General features: G+C 40.4%; 1 protein-coding gene across 2 annotated transcripts in view; it reads left to right on the forward strand.

Moving 5' to 3' along the window:
• The first annotated feature begins 407 nt into the window (after positions 1-407).
• The window catches only part of FRZB (frizzled related protein), a 33,484-nt gene continuing 14,938 nt past the window's right edge, over positions 408-18,953 (forward strand). Inside the window, exons 1-3 of one of the 2 annotated variants that reach the window (XM_032406819.1) lie at positions 408-556; positions 1,306-2,068; positions 8,278-8,325. In XM_032406819.1, coding sequence (XP_032262710.1) covers positions 1,591-2,068; positions 8,278-8,325 — 526 coding nt within the window. In that variant the 5' untranslated portion in view covers positions 408-556; positions 1,306-1,590. Of the gene's footprint in view, positions 557-1,193; positions 2,069-8,277; positions 8,326-18,953 lie in introns of those variants that run through there. The other variant, XM_032406810.1, reaches the window with a different exon arrangement.

Below are 18,953 nucleotides of genomic sequence, written 5' to 3' on the forward strand. Positions count from 1 at the left end.
GGGGATCTGTTTTCTATTTTCTTCTCTAGATTGAGCTAATTTGGATGGGAAGGGTTTTATTGTTGTCATCATCATCATGATTATTATTACCTGTATGGTGTAATTTTCCTGCGCGGTTCTCTCAAGTGTTAGGTGAAATTGTTGGTGACAAGAGATAAATAATTAGTGTCATGTTATTGTAGTGAGTAAAATCAGAATAAAAAATATCCAAATACTTCTAAGCAGGTAGTTTTTTACTCTTAAGAAGCAAAATTCAAAAATTCTAATTCTGCAGGGCAAAGAAGAAAAAATTTAAACCTGTTTCTTGCTTCTGGTGGCCTACTTGTAATTATGTACAGCATTTCTTCTTTCTTTTTTTTTTTTTTGAAAGGCAGTCCCCCCCCCCCCCCCACTTCGTTATTCATAACGCAGACTCGCGTAGACCTGACCTCTGGGTTGATAAGCCTCCACTGCTGCATGCAGGGGGCTGTTTTCTGTGACTTGGACATGTAAAGCGACATTGCTGCAGTCCATCCTCCTCAGGTCTGACTTTGTGCAGAGCTGGTGATCCACAGAGGTAAAGCTGTAGTTTGCTTAAAGACCCACCTCCAGGGAGCGAGGGTGCTTGGGCGGGCTCCCAAGTGGGGAACTTGGGGTACTCCTCCGTGAGGGATTGTGGTTGGCTTTCAGCGAGGGGCTGGGGCCTCTTCTTTGGAGCCAGTGTGGGGATGGGGAAGGAATGCACGTCTCAAGTCAGCGCCGTGTGGGGTTGTAGCGTCCGGGCTGCTTCTCCAGGCTGCCCTCCCCTCTGCCTCCAACCCGCAGACCTTCTCTCCTCCATCCCCGCTCCCTTCCCGGGAAGAGGAGCCGGCGTTGGAGGGCTGGGACTGCACCCGGCGCGGGGGGCGGGCGGAGCTGCCTCTCTGGCCAGGAGGTGGGAAAGTGAAGAGCAGCGGGTCCGAGGCACAGACCTCGCGTCGGGGCTCCTGCGGCCGGCGGGTCCTTCCAGCCTGCGGCGGTCGCTGCAGCCGCGGCAGCTCACACCAAGAGCTGGATCTTTTTGCTCAGCCTGCAAGACTTGAAAACTCTTACTGCACCCTCCTCCCCCATTAAGAGTCTTTTCCCTCTGGTTTCCCCTCCATCCCCCGCACCCCTCCCCCCGCCCCCGACCTCCCCCCTTGGAGAATTTCATGCTTCTGTTAGCACCTTTTCGTAATCCAGGGGACGTGACAGTCCAGAGCTCCAAGTGCCTCAGCTGAATTCTACTTTTGTTTTTATTTCTCCCTCGCTTCCTCTTGTTTTCCTCTAATCTGATTCATCTGCGAGGTCTGACGCTTCTGCCAGAGGGAGCAAGGAATAAAGAGATGCTGCTGCCCCAGAAGGCTTAGACGTCGGGAAAGAAGAGCCAGAGCGGCAGGGGCGGCGGCGGCAGGAGGTCGGCGGAGCTCGTGGGACCCCATTGGGGGAATTTGATCCAAGGAAACTGAGATCGTCGGGGGAGGAGAAGCTCCCAGATCATTGTGTCCACTTGCAGGAGGGGAAGAGGGGACCGCGGAGCGGGCCTCTCGGCGTGCTCGGCACTGCTCCACCCTGCCCCGTCCTGCCGGGATCATGGTCTGCGGCAGTCCAGGAGGGATGCTGCTGCTGCGGGCTGGGCTGCTCGCCCTGGCTGCGCTTTGCCTGCCCTCGGTGCCCGGAGCTCGGGCTGCAGCCTGTGAGCCTGTCCGCATCCCCCTGTGCAAGTCCCTGCCCTGGAACATGACCAAGATGCCCAACCACCTGCACCACAGCACCCAGGCCAACGCCATCCTGGCCATCGAGCAGTTCGAAGGTCTGCTGGGCACCCACTGCAGTCCCGATCTGCTCTTCTTCCTCTGTGCCATGTACGCGCCCATCTGCACCATTGACTTCCAGCACGAGCCCATCAAGCCCTGCAAGTCTGTGTGCGAGCGGGCCCGGCAGGGCTGCGAGCCCATCCTCATCAAGTACCGCCACTCGTGGCCCGAGAGTCTGGCCTGCGAGGAGCTGCCTGTTTATGACCGTGGCGTGTGCATCTCTCCCGAGGCTATCGTCACCGCGGACGGAGCCGGTGAGTCCTGACCTGGCCCAGCCTCTCTGCTGACCTCCAGCCACCCCGCTTCTCGCTTCTGGGAGTTTTTGCTACTCGCCTTTTACTTTCTAATTCTGCCTTTTTTTCTTGGGATCGCTTCTCTTAATCACCCCTCTGTCGGGCGCCACTTCTTTCTTCTGTCTTCCAGACTGATGCACTCCGTGCCAGTAGGTAATCTGTCTTTCTACAACATGCACTTCATTCCACTCCGGTTACACTTGTTGTCAACACTGACCCTGCACTTTCCAAACTTTACATGTCCACGTAGCCTCATCTTGTATGAGTGATGCTCCCTTCTTACTGTCTTAATTTGTTTACAGTCACTGCACTTTCTTCCCGGATTCTCTTGCATTCTCAAGCATCCATTTTCCATAGCTTTGCTGTTTTAGCCGCTTGTCAAGATTGTGTGGTGAAAACAGAAAACCGAAGCACCCTTTTCTTCGAATCATTAGAAATGCCTAGATAATTTCAGTAACCTTACTCCAACCCACAGATGTTAGTGGTATGTGTTTGCTGAAAGTCCAATTTGAGCAATTACTTTCACCTTAAATTTCCTCCTCCTTTCAATGAGATAAATTGTTCTTCCATTCCGGACTGAAACAGCTGTGAAACATTGCTATGCACTGCTAATTGGCTTCTGTGACTTGCTCCCAGCCACAGAGCTGGCGAAGTGAAATTGCTGGGCTCTTTTCACATTCCCACATGCCTTCAAGTCCCTTTGTAAGTGACATATGGATGAAAGGAGTTATATTTAAGGCGTGCTATCATCATTCACTCATGTAATGTTATTTTTAATCTCAGCCCTTATCCCATTGTTAGGCTCTGCAAGTATGTCTTTAATACCTTATTTCATGCCCTTTGTTCTGTGTGTGCATCAACCACACATTCATCTTAATCTTTCCTTACGGAAAGCTGGATTGCAGTTCTACATTTAATGGAATCAGTCACAAGTTGTTTTCTCACTAGTGTTTGGTCTAATTTTGACACTCATAACTCTGAAGACCTCAGCTAGACCTAGTTCATTATGGTTCATTTAATTCTCACTCAATGTCACTCTTACCAGTTACCCCTGAACTCAAATTTCACCCTCATAGAATTTTATATTTTATGGTTGGTCCTTTTTCATATCCGCCCCCCCTCCCCCCGAGGAACTCTGTTATTAGATGTGATGACTTGATTGCCTCTTCTGTTCATTTCCTGGGCATCAGTTTTTTCCTTCTTCTGCCTCTCAACTTGCTCAACCTATGCTCATGCCCTTAGTCCATTTCTAGGTAATAGTTCTTGGTTGTCAGAAAAATGACGTAGGAAAATTGCTTTCTGTGCACATTGACCTGCTTAACGGAAAGTGAGTGAAGAGGCAAAAAGTACAAATAGCTGCAAAACCAACACTGAACAGAAAGATTCCAGAAGCTTTTCCATCGTCCTCTCACTTAGCGAATCGGTCTTATATAGACCTATTGTCCTCTTGATTTTAATCAAGAGCTAAGAACTGGTTGTATACTATAAGCAGAAAGGAATGTATTTCTTATTAATCTTTGGGCTAAAAGAGCGCTCTTGAGCCTTTGTACTCACTAACGTCACAGGCTGCGCAGAATCTGGAAGAGCTTGGTCAGTTGCTGCCCTGGTTTGCCAGGCACTTAGAATCAGTTAAATGCTGGCGCTTCACTCAGGCCAAGGACTAGGAATGAGGTGGCTGTGGTTCACTCTGAAATGCTTTCCTCCCCTTAAAGGAAAAGACTTGCTCTGAAACCTCTCTTAGACATGGACCTCAAATGAGAGAGGTTTGGCAAGGGTAACAGCTTTCAAAAACCATGGTCAATATGGATGGGAAGCAGTTTCCTTAAGTGTCCCTGAATTACCTATCATTGGGGACCAAATGCAGAACAATTGCCTCATTGAAGCACTCAAATAGGCCATGCATGGAAACAATTTGTCAGTACGTGAGACCTGGTTTCTGAGCTCCTTTAAAATGCCATAATATCTGCTTTGTTGACAGCATCCTTGCTAGAAAAATAGGGATGGTTAGGTGGCAGTGGGAACCATATTTTTGTGATGGTCTCCCTTTACCACAACCTTCAGTGTAAGTCCAAGACACCAGCAGCAGGAGGCAGCTGCAGGGGAGGTGGGGATGGGGAACGGAGAGGTGGAGTCTACCCCCAAGGGTCTCCTGGCTTCCCAGGCCAGCTTGCTGAAAATTGCATTCCCTATCCTGGGTCAAACTGTCAGGCACCTGGAATTACTTAGTAACTACCATATGTGGCCAGTTTAATTTACAATGCAATATACTCTTTGGTTCAGTGGGATATGATAGTTCACGAAGCCCTTTTTTTCCCTTCCTTTAGGTATAAACAGAATTGTTTATGTTTTATGATTAAAAACCAGTCGAATACAAAAATGAGGTCTCCCTGAATAAAAGGGGCCACCTTCACATTCCTTCAATGCCAAGAGGATTTTTAAATCCTACCATTCACAGGGGTCTGTTCCTTCCACAAACAAGTTTAGGCCCATTTACAAAGCAAAGTCTTATTGAAATGGAGTAGTGCTTCAAACTATGTTTTGCTTTCAAAATACTAAGGGCCAGCATACATTTAAAAAAAAAAAAAAAAAAGCTCCTATCCTGACCATTACCAACAAATTCCTATGACATTTGTTCTTTTTCCACATTGTCTGTTTACTATGGAGCTGTGACTTCATGCACAACTGCTTCATCTGAGAATTCATTTTGGCCAGTTCAGACCTCGAGTCCAGGCTTCAGGATCGTGTGGCAAGTCAGGAGTGTAGGCCGGGAGCCCGGCAGACCAGGTGCTGAATCTGGACTCTGCCTCCTCTCGAGTGTTATTATGGGGAAATTCTGTAAGCTCTCTGATTGAAAGTTTCTGATCTGTACCATGGAGACAGCCCACCTCTACGTCCCCCCGGGGCCTGGTGAAGATGAAATGAAGCAGCATCGTACCTGGGACGTAGTCCCTGGCAGATTGTGCGGCTGCTTTGCTCTTTCGCCACGATGATCGTCGTTCTAGCAAAGTGAGGTGTTCTTTTTTGAAGTGGTATGCTGGTCAACGCAGATACAGCTTAGAAGTTTGATCACTTCAGCTCTGGAAACCAAGCTCTACGCCGGGCGGGGCCCAACTGGAAAAGCAGATCTTCCTTCTGAACACATAAGCTTAATATTGCATTTTCCACAAATGGACCTGGACCTCAGGCTCAAGAATAAATCCCTTTTGGGGGCACCAGGAAGAAGGAATGAGTCTGAGGGATGTCGGTCAATTACAAGTAGTTTATCTTGGAAATGTAGCGATCAAGAATTTAAGAAAACTTATGGTATGATATTTACCAGCTATTTATCCAACACCCATGGTTCGCCATGCCAAGGGCTTTATAATCAGTCCTCAGTCACTGCTGCTCTCCGTGGCGGTGTTAGCTCGTCAGCCCAGCTAACACACGTCTCCACATCTCTCTCGCCTGCCTGTGCTGCACCAGCTTTCAGGTGCAGGCACCGCTGTGCACTCATTTCTCCGTGCTCTGAGGAACAGGCAGCCTTTTCTTTAGCTCTGGTCTGCAAATATTTGAGGGGCCGAATACCAAGAAGGAAGAATTATTTAGTGTGATAGGAAGGCAAATGGAGTGGAAAGGAGAAATGGAAATTTTAGATTAAGGCCGGAGAGAACCCAGTTCTAAGGATCCCTCATTCCATAAAATACTGAAAGGCACTCTGGACGGGGTAGGGAAGAGGGTATCTCCGCGAGTTCTGGTATTTCATTATAGCTAACCTAATTAGTGGTAATAGAATCTTGCGTAGTCCCCAAATCTTATTTTAATAACTCCTTTTCTATTTCATTCCTACTACCAAACTTCCAAATCATTGTTGCTATAAATAACAAAATCGACTCCGTTCTGTTTGGCCTTTGTCTTTCCACGAGGTGTATAGAAAGAAGAGCTACAGTTTTGAATCATTAAGAATTGGTTCTGTTTCTGCAGTTTCACAGTTTTAGAGGTAGACGCCCTAAGTTGGAATTCCAGTTTTGCCATTAATGTTAGACCTTGAGCAAGTCGTTTGAGATTGACATTGGGAATAGAGAAGAACAAAAGAACTCTTCATATGAAGTGACTGACAAATGGCCAAGCAGAGTGTGAGTGTTTAGCAACAACAGCTAAACAACAATATGTCCTCTCAGGAGAGGGATCTTGGGCAGCAACAGAATGTACCAACATATTCTGTCTGCTGTTTTAAGTGTGTTATGCATATCGACTTATTATAATAACTCCGTGGTAGGTATTTTGAAGAAAAGGAAGCGGAGGCGTACAAGTGATTTGTGCAAGTTCATAAAGCTATTAAGAGAAAAGATTCAAGCCAGAAGCCATTCTCCACTACACTTCCTGTCTCATGAAGAAAGAGGTGATTCATAACTTTAGAAAGAATCGGCGTCTTTTGACTATCAGATTGCAGTTAAAGGATCAAATTTTGTCCATTGTATTTTGAAAGCCCACTTATATGTAGCTTAAGAGAATAGAAGACAGCCCTGGACAGGGATTCCAAGAGATTAGAGATAACTACCTCACTGCCCTTTTGAGATAAGAGTGCATTCCAGACTCTCACATCTAACCCAGAGCCCCTCAATCTCATCATGCCAGAAAGTGAACTCCTCATTTCCTTATCCTCATCTGCCTATACTCTTCTAGTATCTTTTATATGGTTATGAGGCCCCAGCATACCCATGCTCCAGGCCTGGGAGTCAGCTTTGATTTTTACCTTATTTTTTTTTTTAAGATTTTATTTATTTATTTGAGAGAGAGAGCGAGAACATGAGCAGGGGGGAGGGGCGGAGGGAGAAGCAGAAGCAGACTCCCTGCTGAGCAGGGAGCCCAACACGCAGCTCAATCCCAGGACCTGAGATCATGACCTGAGCCCAAATCAAGAGTTGGATGCTTAACAGACTGAGCCACCCAGGCACCCCCAGAGAGATGATTTTTGTATAGATCATTTGTGTGTTATGATTATTGGACTTGTTCAGGAATAAAACCATTGGCATGTTACTTTAACACTTGGATACATTTATCATGAATAAAGTCTTTGAATAGGGTAAAAGTCATTAAATTAATAGTATATGACTGAGTTGAACTAATGTTTTAGAATCAAGTATTTGTTGCCTATTTGTTTATTTGGTGGTTACTATCTTTCCTTGTATATAGCTTTTTAAATACCAGATGAATAAAAATGAAAAAAAGATAAAAAAAAAAATCAAATCCCAGATGATCATTACTAAGCCTGTGAAGGTAATTCATTAATTGTAATTTTGAGTGCTATTGTCCTAAAATGGTATTTAGCCACTCCTTTTTAATTTATTCATGATACATCCTATAAGGAAAAAGGACAGGGGAAGAATGTTATTTTCTGTTAGGATAAACAGATATTAAACTCATTTAACAAAGTGTTAATACAAAATTAAAACTTATATAAAAGTTTGGAGGTGAAGTATCAATAAGAATAGATAGCGAGGTGCAGCAAGTCTCAGCATGCTGTTTTGCTGAGGCACTCTTATTCACTAGAGGCTATGTTCTTAAATAGAACACAGAAGAACTTTATATAAGTACTATTTACTGTGTATCACTACCATTTTCTGGGATTATGGTAGAGTCATTGGCAATTTCCAGTTATTACCATGTCTATTTATCGCACTGGTCCTTGCATGGTATGCTTGCTTTCTGCTGAAGAACTGTTTGGTTTACAGGTAACAAAGGGCATGAGAATGTGTTCTGAATGCTTTCCTGATGCACTAAGAATTTAAATATATGCTAGTCACGTGTGATACATCTATTTATTGAAGAGATGTGTTTGCTTCTTTTAGTTAAGACACAAGTGTTAGGTGAATGCTTAATATGTATGTGGACTTTATTGTGTCAGAAATTTCATGAGACTCAAAAACTTACTAAATCCTGAAATTTTATGCGCAGTTGATGAGGATTCAAGAAAGTGTATCATCTCTCAATCACACAAAAGAAAAGATCTTGTTCTTATTTGACCTAAAAGTAATAGAGTGCCAAGCTCATGGCACTAATAAGAATCCACTTCCTGAGACTCCTGGGTTCTTACCCAAATTAAATTCACGAGTGAATTGGATTTTTATATGGGAACTTTTGAAATAATAATGAATAAAGTATAATTCTTTCTTTATTCTATCACCTTTCAGATTTTCCTATGGATTCTAGTAATGGAAACTGTAGAGGGGCCAGCAGTGGTGAGTGTATCACTATCTTCCTAATTTTCGTTTGTTTTCAAATTAGTCTTTGTAACCTAGATACTCAACTCTTATATGGGTACATTTATGCCCTATGTTTTAAAAGTAAACTTTAAAAATTATATTTTATTTTAAAAATTAGCATATAATAAAATTGACCTTTTCTCTTGGTCTTTAAAAATTGTGTGGATTTCGTGAGTTCTGTGGATTGTAATGCATGGGTAGACTTGTGTAACCACTACCATGATAAAGATACAGAATAGTTGTTAACACCTCAGAAGAAACTTCCTCATGCTATCTCTCCATAATTACAAGCTTCTCTCACCCTTAACCACTGGTCATCACTGATGTATTCCCCACTCCAGCTTTGTCTTTTTGAGATGATCTTATAAATGGAATGGTAGAGTATGTAACCTTTTGAGATTGGCTTGTTTAACTTACCATAATGTCTTTGAGCTTCATCCAAGTTGTTGCTGCATGTAGCAGTATCGATTCGTTTTAATTGCCAAATATTTTATGACTTGAGTCTATTACCATTTGTTTAGCCATTCATGTCTTGAAGGATTATTGGGCTGTTTCTAGTTTTTGTCAGTCATGGGTAGATCTACTATAAATATTTGTGTAAAGGTTTTTGTATAAACATAATTCTTCATTTCTCTAGGGTAGATATCTAGGAATAGAGTTACTGGGGTTATATGGTAAGGGTATGTTTAACTTTGTAAAAAGCTGCCAAACTGTTTCCAAAATGGCTGTTCAGTTTTACACTAGCAATGTGTTAGAGTTCCAGTTGTTGTGCATCCTCTCTGGCATGTGGTATTTTCAGGTTTTTATTTTTTCAATCCTAGCTATTTTAATAGGTTTGGAGTGATAGCTTACATCTATGGAAGTAGTGCTGTATTCTGGATATAAAGAACCATGTTTTGGTTCCATTGATTTTTCTCTATCGTTTCTCTGTTTTCAATTTTATTGATTTCTGCTCAGTATTGCTTTCCTCTGCTTGCGTAGGATTTATTTTGCTGTCTTTTTTCCCCCCCTTAAGCTGGAAGCTTAGATTATGATTTGAGACTTTTCTTCTTTTCTAGTATAGTAATTTAATGCTATAAGTATCCATCTAAGGATGGCTTTGTTTGCTTCTCACAGAGTTTGATAGGTTTTATTTTAATTTTTCTTCTGTTTAAAATATTTTATAATTTCCCTTGAGACTACCTCTTTGACTCATGAATTACTTGTGCTGTTATATTTGCTGCTATTTGGAGATTTTTCTCTTTATGTTGTTGTATTTTATTTTAATTCCCCTATGATTAGAGAACATACTTTGTATAATCTTGATTGTTTTAAATTTGTTAAGGTTTTTTCTGTGACCCAGGATATGATTTATCTTGGTGAATGTTTTATTTGAACTTGGGGAAAAATATGTATATTCTGCAGTTGTTGGGTAGAATGATCTTTATTTATTTACTTGAGAGAGAGAGAAACGGAGATAGAGCACAAGCAGGGAGGAGAGGGAGAAGCAGGCTCCCCGCTGAGCAAGGAGCCCAATGCGGGGTTTGATCCCAGAACCCTGGGATCATGACCTGAGCCAAAGGCAGACACTTAAATGACTGAGCCACCCAGGCGTCCCGGGTGGAATGTTCTTTAAATGTCAATTAGATTAGTTAATACTGTTGTTTAGTACTTTTATATTCTTGCCCATTATCTGTGTGCTACATCTATTGATCACTTTGAGATTAATATTTAAGTCTCCAAATATTGTAGACTTTTCTATTTCTCTTTTCAGGGCTATCAGTTTTCTTTCATGTATTCTGAAACTCTGTTATTTGGTGCATTCACAGTATTTTTATGTCTAATTGGGGAATTGACCCTTCATCATGTAATGTCCCTCTTTATCTCGTAATTTTCTCTGCTCTAAAGTCTATTTTCAGGGGCGCCTGGGTGGCTCAGTCGTTAAGCGTCTGCCTTCGGCTCAGGTCATGATCCCAGGGTCCTGGGATCAAGCCCCACATTGGCCTCCCTGCTCAGTGGGAAGCCTGCTTCTCCCTCTCCCACTCCCCCTGCTTGTGTTCACTCTCTCGCTATGTCTCTCTGTGTCAAATAAATAAAATCTTAAAAAAAAAAAGTCTGTTTTCTTTGATATTAATATATAGCTTCTTCAATTTTCTTTTGATTGGTATTTGCAAGGTAATCTTTATCCTTTTATTTTTAACATACTTATATTATTATGTTTTAAATAAATTTCTTGTAGACCTGGTATAATTGGGTCATTTTTTTGTTGGTATTGTTTTTTTGTCCATTTTACCAATCTTTGTCTTTTGATTGGTGTGTTGAGACCATTTACATCTAATGTGATTATTGATATGTTTGTATTTAGATCTACCATTTTATTATTTGTTTTCTGTTTATTCCTTATCTTTTTCATTCCTGTTTTCTATTTCCTAATTTATTTTAGATTATGTGAATGTCTCTCGCTCTCTCTCTCTCTCATACACACACACATGTATATGTCTGTGTTATATATTTTTTTCACATGATACATGTATCATGAGAATATATATACCTATATTTTTTCTTTCAGACATAAAAAATGTTTCTTTTAAAGATTTATTTATTTTGGGGGGGGAGGGGCAGAGGGAGAGTGAGAGACAGAATCTCAAGCAGACTCTGTGCTGAGTGTGGAGCCTGATGGGGGTTTGATCTCATGACCCTGAGATCATGACCTGACCTGAAACCAAGAGTCAGATGCTTAACTGATTGAGTCACCCAGGCACCCTGACATTAAAAATGTTTTAAACAACTCAGTAGGAGAATAGCCTACTATGTTTACACAGATATTTTTAATTTCTATCATTTTTCCCAATTTCTAGTATTCCTTCTACTTGAAGAGCATCCTTCAACACTTCTTTTAGAGCAGTTCTGGTGGCAACAAATTCTCTTAGTTTTCCTTTATCTGAAAATGTCTACCCTTCACCTTTATTCCTAAAGGACATTTTCATTGGATATAGAATTTTGGGTTGGCAGTTCATTCAGGCTTAAAAAAGTTATTCCACTTACTTCTGTCCTCAGTGTTTCTCATGGGACATTGGTAGTTATTCAAATCATTGTTCCCCTATATAATTCATCAGTTTTCTCTGGTTGATTTCAAGAATTTTTCTTGGTGTTTAGTTTTTAGGAGTTGGATTATGCTATGTCTGGAATTTGATTTCTTTGGGCTTATCCTGTTTAAGGTTAAGTGAGTTTCTTGAGTCTATAAGTTTTTGCATTTGTCAAATTTGGGAGGCTTTCAGCAACCATTTCTTCAAATATTTATTTTTACAGCACATTCTCTTCTACTTCCAAGTCTATGATGATGTGAATGTCAGAGCTTTTGTTATTATCCCACAGGTTTCAGAGGCTCTGTTCATTCCCCTCCCAATCTTTTCTGTTTCTTCAGATTAGATAATTTCTTTTGGTCTGTCTTCAAGTTCATTGACTCTTTCCTTGATCATGTCTGTTCTGCTATTGAGCCCATCCAGTGAATTTTTTAATTTCAGTTATTACAATTTTCCCTGTTCAAAATTTCCACTTGGTTCTCCATTGTATCTTCTATTTCTTTCTTGAGACTTTCTATCTTTCCATTCATTTCAAGGGTGTTCACTATTACTTTTTGGGGAATTTTTATAAAAGCTGCCTTGAAATTATTGTTGGATAACTTTAACATTTGTGTCATCTGATTTTTTTTTCCTGTACATATTGAGATTTTTCTGGTTCTTCATCTGTGGAGTAATTTATTGCATCCTGGTCATTTTGATTATTATGTTCTAAGAATTTGGGTCTTATTTAAAGTTCTATGAAAAATGTTGATATTTTTATTTTAGCAGGAGTCAATCTTGCTGCAACTTTGCTGCAACTTTGCTTAAAGTAGCAAATTCTGACTTGTCTTCTGTGGGTTGTGCTTTCAGTATCCGTTTAATTGTCAGTCTTTGCAATGCCTTTCAGATCCATTCCATGTGTATCCTACCCAGTGGCCAGTGTGAGATCAGGGCAATATCTATCCCATAATTTAGTTTTCAAAGTCTATGGTATACTGCTTAGTGTCAGATTCATATATACCCACAGGTGAACCTACCAGTTCATAAACAATTTTATGGAATTTTTTCTAAGTTCCTCCCTCTCTGTGGTCGTCTCAGTACTTTTCAGTTTGTTGGGGGCTCCCCAGCTTTGGGCTTTTGGCCAGAAAGCTGGAGCTTTATTTATCCCACTCTCTGATGTACTTCCTGTGACTGACTCTGCATCGAGGCCAGATGGTGGGAGGACAAAGCAATGGGACTTTGCCCCAATCTCTTGACACTACATGTTCAATCAGAAAAAAAGGTTCTCTAACATCAGCAGTTTAGGCTTCTGAGGGCCTCCCTTGGTGCAGCTATTGTCAGTACTGCCCCAGGATTTCTTGAGGGATACAAGAGAATGGAGTGTTAGAAGACCCTTTCCGACTTCTTGAGTCAGAACTAGAGGGCTTGTCTTGAAGAATTCTGTCTGCCTAATGCCCACTTACAGGCTATGGGCTGTGTTGAAACTAGGCTGGAGGGTACCAGAGGGGAAAAATTGATGATCCTACTACCAGTTTGATAGTATTGGTCTTCTTTCCCAATCTTCCTGCTACTATTTACTTTTTGGAGTCCTTAAGTAGTTGCTTCATACATTCTGTAACTGTGTTCAGTGGGAGAGACAGGGTGGAGTCTAGTTACTCCATCTTACTATAAAATAAGCTTTCAAATGAAGTATGATGTATGTGAAAAAAAAACCCCACAAATCATAAGCATGCAGCTCAGTGACTTGTCACAAAGTAAACACTCTTGTGTAACCACTGCACGGATTAGGATGTATACCATTACCAGCACTTCAGAAGCCTCCTTGTGCCTCTTCCAAATTGCTCCTTCCACCCTTCTTTCCAAAGGTAACTACTAGCAGAAATTCCAATAGCATATATTAATTTTGCCTAATTTTGATCTTTTATGAATATATATATATAGTGTGTGTGTGTGTGTTGCTTCCTCTGCTCCTTATTATGCTGTGTATAGTAGTAGTTCTGAATTTTCACTGCTGTGTAGTATTTTATCATATGAATATACCACACATTATTCTAATGTTCTTGGATATTTGGCTTGTTTCTAGTTTTTATTTCTATGATTAATGCTGTATTTGCTCTTACAAGAACATTATAACTACAATTAGTTACTGTATACCTTTTCTATTTCACTTTCCTCTAGGAATTTGCACTGATTTGGGTCTGTGTGTCCTGCCTTGTAAGGTGTCTTTTCTTTATTTTTAAAAGATTTTTTATTTTTTTATTTGAGAGAGAGAGAGAGAGAGAGAGAGAGGTGTCATTCCCCTCCACAGCCTTGAGATTAGTGGGAAATTCTTTTATATTTGCTTTCATTTCTGATTTAGCCTCCACAGTCGACACATTCTTTCCTTTTGGACTGGACAAGCTTCCCTGAGCACATCCTTTCCTTCTTTATAGCTCCTTGAGTTCTCAACATCCACCATTCAAAGTAGAAACAACAAATAACGGTTGCACTTTACCCACCCCCCCCCAGAAAAAAACCCAGCTTTAGTTGTCTTTCAGTGTGTTGAATCTCTGTCATAATAACAATATTTAATGAAAAAAAAAAGCAGGATGAATTAGGTTTTCTTTCTTGGCTGTGGAGGATGCTGGTGGTGGGAAGGCTTAAGGGAAGGTCTAAGAATGGGAAACGGGACTTCTCAGTAGAAAGTAGCCAATCTGGTTTTATTTGTGATAATCAGTCAACATTCAACTTTGAATTTCAACTTTCTTCCTGATTTTGTTAAATACTATTAACTCTATACTTCTCTCCAAATTCAAGGGAAAATGGAAACTTAGAGGGAAAATACCATTCCTTTTCTATTGAGAATCCTGTATCTTTAAACTATTAATGTCAGAACAAAACAAACTATTGATACCAAAAGAATTACTTTAGTTGTTAATTTACCTGCTCATCCTCTATAAGAATTATTCCACTGAAACGACCTGAGATCATGACCTGAGCCAAAATCAAGAGTCGGATGCTTAACCGACTGAGCCACCCAGGTGCCTCTGCCTTGTAAGGTGACTTATATGTGGAAGTGGAATATTTATTTTATTGAGTTGTAAATAAGTTCAAGATATGAATTTTCATTAGACTGCAGCAGTTTTCACTGTTGATTTCCATTGAATCTTGTCAGAGTGACAAGGGTTTGGCCAGAGGCAATGTCTGCCAAAGGTGCCCAACAAACATGTATCTTGTGAAAAAACGTAAGTGAATGAAAATGACTTATTTAGAATTATTTCATTACCTTCTTGATGCAATTGAGAATGTTTTGGCAGTGTCATAAAATCAGCTGGAAATTACCGGTGTCTAGCCTTGGTTCTATTTTAATGATCACTCCTACTTTATATTTGATCAAAACAAACCACAAGGCTCACTTGTATAGTATAATTGGTAAGTCAACATTTTTGGTCAAGTGCAGGCATGTGCTATCAAATTGTCCAGAAGTTATGGTTAGAATAACATAGCACTTCAATGTGTCAACAAGAGAAGATGGCATAAACAATACTATAAATAATATACAAAAACAGTTCAATGTGTAAAACTACCTGGAATGAATGTCATTTCCTGGGTTTAGTGTTTACTGTTCCTCTTTTACAAATGTTTCCCTGTTTCCTGGTATAATGGGAACGATGAAAATCAACCAACAAACAGGCAAAACCAAGATCATTCTGCTTGCAAAAAAATGCACTGACGTAGTCACATGTTCTGTAAAAAAAATATAAATTATTCACCCTCAAAATTTTATGCTTTGGAAAAATGGAGCAGCCGAGGTTGATAAAACAGGGAATGAGGAAGGTACAAAAACACTGTAACCCACATAACCTCACTTTCAAAAGTGTCAAGCTATTTCTGCCTGGAACTTGGAAAAGAAACTCCAGTTAATTTATCCTTTGTCTGGAAGTTTAAGAATTCTTTTCTTTTTTCTCTCTTTTCTCTGTTCTCTTATAGAAGCGTAACCAAATTACTTTTCTGATTTGTTTCCAAATACAAAATCAGGCTGTATTGACCTCTGAGTTTCCATCGGATGTATTTTCGAATCACGGAAACATTAGCAGTATCCCCAGTGTAAGTTGGGTGCTCTACAAAGTTTTCACTAACATCTTCCTGCCCCTATCTCAAAGGTGCTTCAGAGAAACTCTTCTGGGGGGCTGAGGGGCAGCTGCTGAGTAACTGGATTCCTGATTGCCTGCACCTGCCAGGTCTGCCCCGGCTACCCCTCTTTTGGGGATGGCCTAGGCCTGGCTTGGGTAGTATAGATTCATTCTCTCTCTCTCTCCTTCTCCAAACTTCTTTCTTCCCCTTTGACTTCCTCCTAATTTAGAGAAGGAATTTGTTTTTTTTCCTTTGGTGCAAATGTTTATTGACAATAGCAGCTGAATTAACCTGGGGGCAACTTCTGCCCTTTGCTGGAAAAAAATTAGGGTAGATAAAAAGTAGTATATTTACAATTTTACAGTAGCCTACAAGTATATGCATCCTTTATTTTATTACTTTGCAATATTTGACACTTTTGACTCATTTTTATTCATAAGCATTCTCCTCCTCGAGCTGTTACCCAAATCTGCTGGTGCTTCTCCTGCCCCCCCAGCAAGTGGGCATTCCCTGAGGCTCTGTGCTTGGTCTCTGCCCCTATCTCTCTGCAGTGGTTTCTTCCCACTGGAGTGCAGCCAGCTCCATGGGCTTAGTTATCACTCTTGTGACTCCAGGTCTTATCACTGCCACGGGGAGAGCACCACATTTCTCCTTCAGTAAACACTTCTACCCGGGCCACCTAGTTGTACTTCAAATACAACCTAGTTAATAATTAAAGTTATCTTTGTATCACAGATTTCTTCCTTGCAACTTTCTTTTTTAGTATGTGGCACCGTTGTTTTCTCAGGTCCCCAGTATCAAAACTTCATAGTCCGCTAATTGGTCCATCCACCCCACTGTTCCTTAGAAATGTCATGGCCGCCTCCTCTTGCCAGGCATACTGTATACCCGGGACATGGGGTGAGGGAGTGAGCAGTGACCGCACCTCCCTTTTCTGCCCTCTTTTCTATGTGCTTGAGAGGGCTAGATAGATACCTGATGTTCTTTTTTTTTTTTTTTTTTTTTTAAGATTTTATTTATTCAAGAGAGAGAGCGAGCATGCCAGAGAGCCCAGGTGGGGGAGGGGCAGGGAAAGGTGCCAGGGAGAAGCAGGCTCCGCACTGAGCAGGGAGCCCAGACGCAGGGCTCCATCCCAGGACCCTGAGATCCCAGGACCCTGGGATCATGACCTGAGCTGAAGGCAGACGCTTAACCGGCTGAGCCACCCAGGCACCCTGATATATGATGTTCTAAAAGACTGTGAAGCCCACTTTATGTTTTTGTTAATTGAGCTCTTTAGGGTATATCGCTGAACATAATACTTCAGCTCTCACAGGAGAAAATGGGCAAATCTCATTGATTATATTTTGTATATCCTGAATGACCCTTGGATCCAGAAATGTTGTGAAGGACAGTTTATTTAAAAATTTCCAAAGACCTAAATCCTAAAGGAATAAACTAAATTTCCTTTTCTTATTAATACAGTGTTAGTCCTCTCAATCTTAAACAGTTCCCTTTTACAAAGTACAAATTACTATGAATAGAGACCTTTATTACAATATTTGAGGTTTGTTTTTTAACTTAAACTGAGCAAATGTTATTTTTGCTTTTTAAAGCCTTATTACCTATGTTCACCAATCAACTGCATTGCATTTTCCACATACTGCTCTTATCCAAAATAAAATCTAATAGATTCTTTGCCTTATGCTTATGATTGGGAAATAAATATTATTTTAAACATGTAATGAACAGCTGCTAAGTCATGGCACAGTTCAGTTTATGGAAAAATGAAAGGAATGTCTCATGAATTTTTATGTTATTGGTACTTTATCGATGTATAATTCACTTACAGTAAAACGCATAATTAAGTGTATGCCACACTGAATTTTGGCAATATATACATCTATGTAGCTATCACCCAGATCAAAATAAAGACATTTCCATCACCCCTGAGAATTCCCTTGGGCCCAATCACCCACCCCACTGTGAGGCAAGCACAGATGTTATTTTTATCACCATAGATTGTCTGTTTTTCAGATTCATGTAAATGGAATCATATAGTACAATATTCTTTTGTGACTGGCTACTTTTGTTTTTGTGTAACGTTTTTGAGATTTATCCACTTCTGTGTATCATTTCATTCTTTTTTGTGGAATAGTAAACCCTTGTGGGAGCATAATACCGATGTGATTTCTCAATGCTATTTTTTTTATATAGTTCCCCCCCAAACTAAATGTAATACATATAAAAGTTTCTATCTCTAGGAAAAAATTTAGTAAATTTTTATCTTTAAACTTAAACTTTTAAAGTTTTTTTTTTTTTTTTAAAGATTATTTATTTATTTATTTGACAGAGAGAGACACAGCTAGAGAGGGACCACAAGCAGGGGGGAGTGGGAGAGGGAGAAGCAGGCTTCCCGCTGAGCAGGGAGCCTGACACGGGGCTTGATCCCAGAACCCTGAGATCATGACCTGAGCCGAAGGCAGACGCTCAATGACTGAGCCACCCAGGCACCCCTTTAAACTTAAACTTTTAAGTATAAACTTTAAACTTTAATTTTTAAATCAACTTGCAGATGATTTTGGTTAGAAAATCATCTCTTCTGTTTCATCATCTGCTCTTGAATTTGCATAAAATATCTTCAGATCTTTTTGTTTATATATTACTACTACTGCTAAGAGCTAACATTCAGTGGATGATTTACTAAGTAATAGGCTTTGTGCCCAATTCTTTAAGTGAATTATTCTTTAAATTCTTAACAATAACCCTATGAGGTAGACAGTATTAGTTTAGAAATAGGTTTTGCCAAAGGTAACTTGCCCAAGGTCACACAACTGGGAAGGAATGGAGCTGGGATTCAAACCCATGTGCCCTTAATCATTTTGTCATATTCTCTTGCATGCTAATACTTATTAGAATGGTTACATATGTGATCATTTTGGCTTGCTAAGTTTGATCCTTCCAATTTTGAATATGTACATGACAATTCAAATGGACTCCTTACATCAGGACAGAAATTAGCTTGGTCTACCTGAATCAAAATAGCAGAATCTGGTACTGTTGAAAAGCCTGATTGCTTAATTTTGGTGGGCACCACAGTTCTGTAGGTGGCAAGGAACCTTGGACAAATAGTCCTTCTCTTATTCATTAGGTGGTCTTTATATATAATGGATTAAAAATCCCAGTGAATCTTGATTAAATCTGACATTTATGAGGCAGGTATACCAGGTACTGTGATAAGTATTTTATGTGTCTTCCCTCATTTATTTCTCCCAGTAATTCTGTAAAAGGTAAGTCTGAAATTACCTAAGGGCGTACTTATTGACACCTCTTATAGGTGAGAGCTGGATCTCAGTAAGGAAGTCATAGTTAAGAATATAGAGGTTCAAATTGTAAAAATTTATTTTTTATGCCTGTTTTAAAATTTGTGGTTTGCTCCTGTTTCTTAAAATGGAGGGAAGAGGGCAAGTG

Source organism: Phoca vitulina, unplaced genomic scaffold (assembly GCF_004348235.1).
Source record: "Phoca vitulina isolate PV1807 unplaced genomic scaffold, GSC_HSeal_1.0 scaffold1, whole genome shotgun sequence".
NCBI classification, from domain to species: Eukaryota; Metazoa; Chordata; class Mammalia; order Carnivora; family Phocidae; genus Phoca; species Phoca vitulina.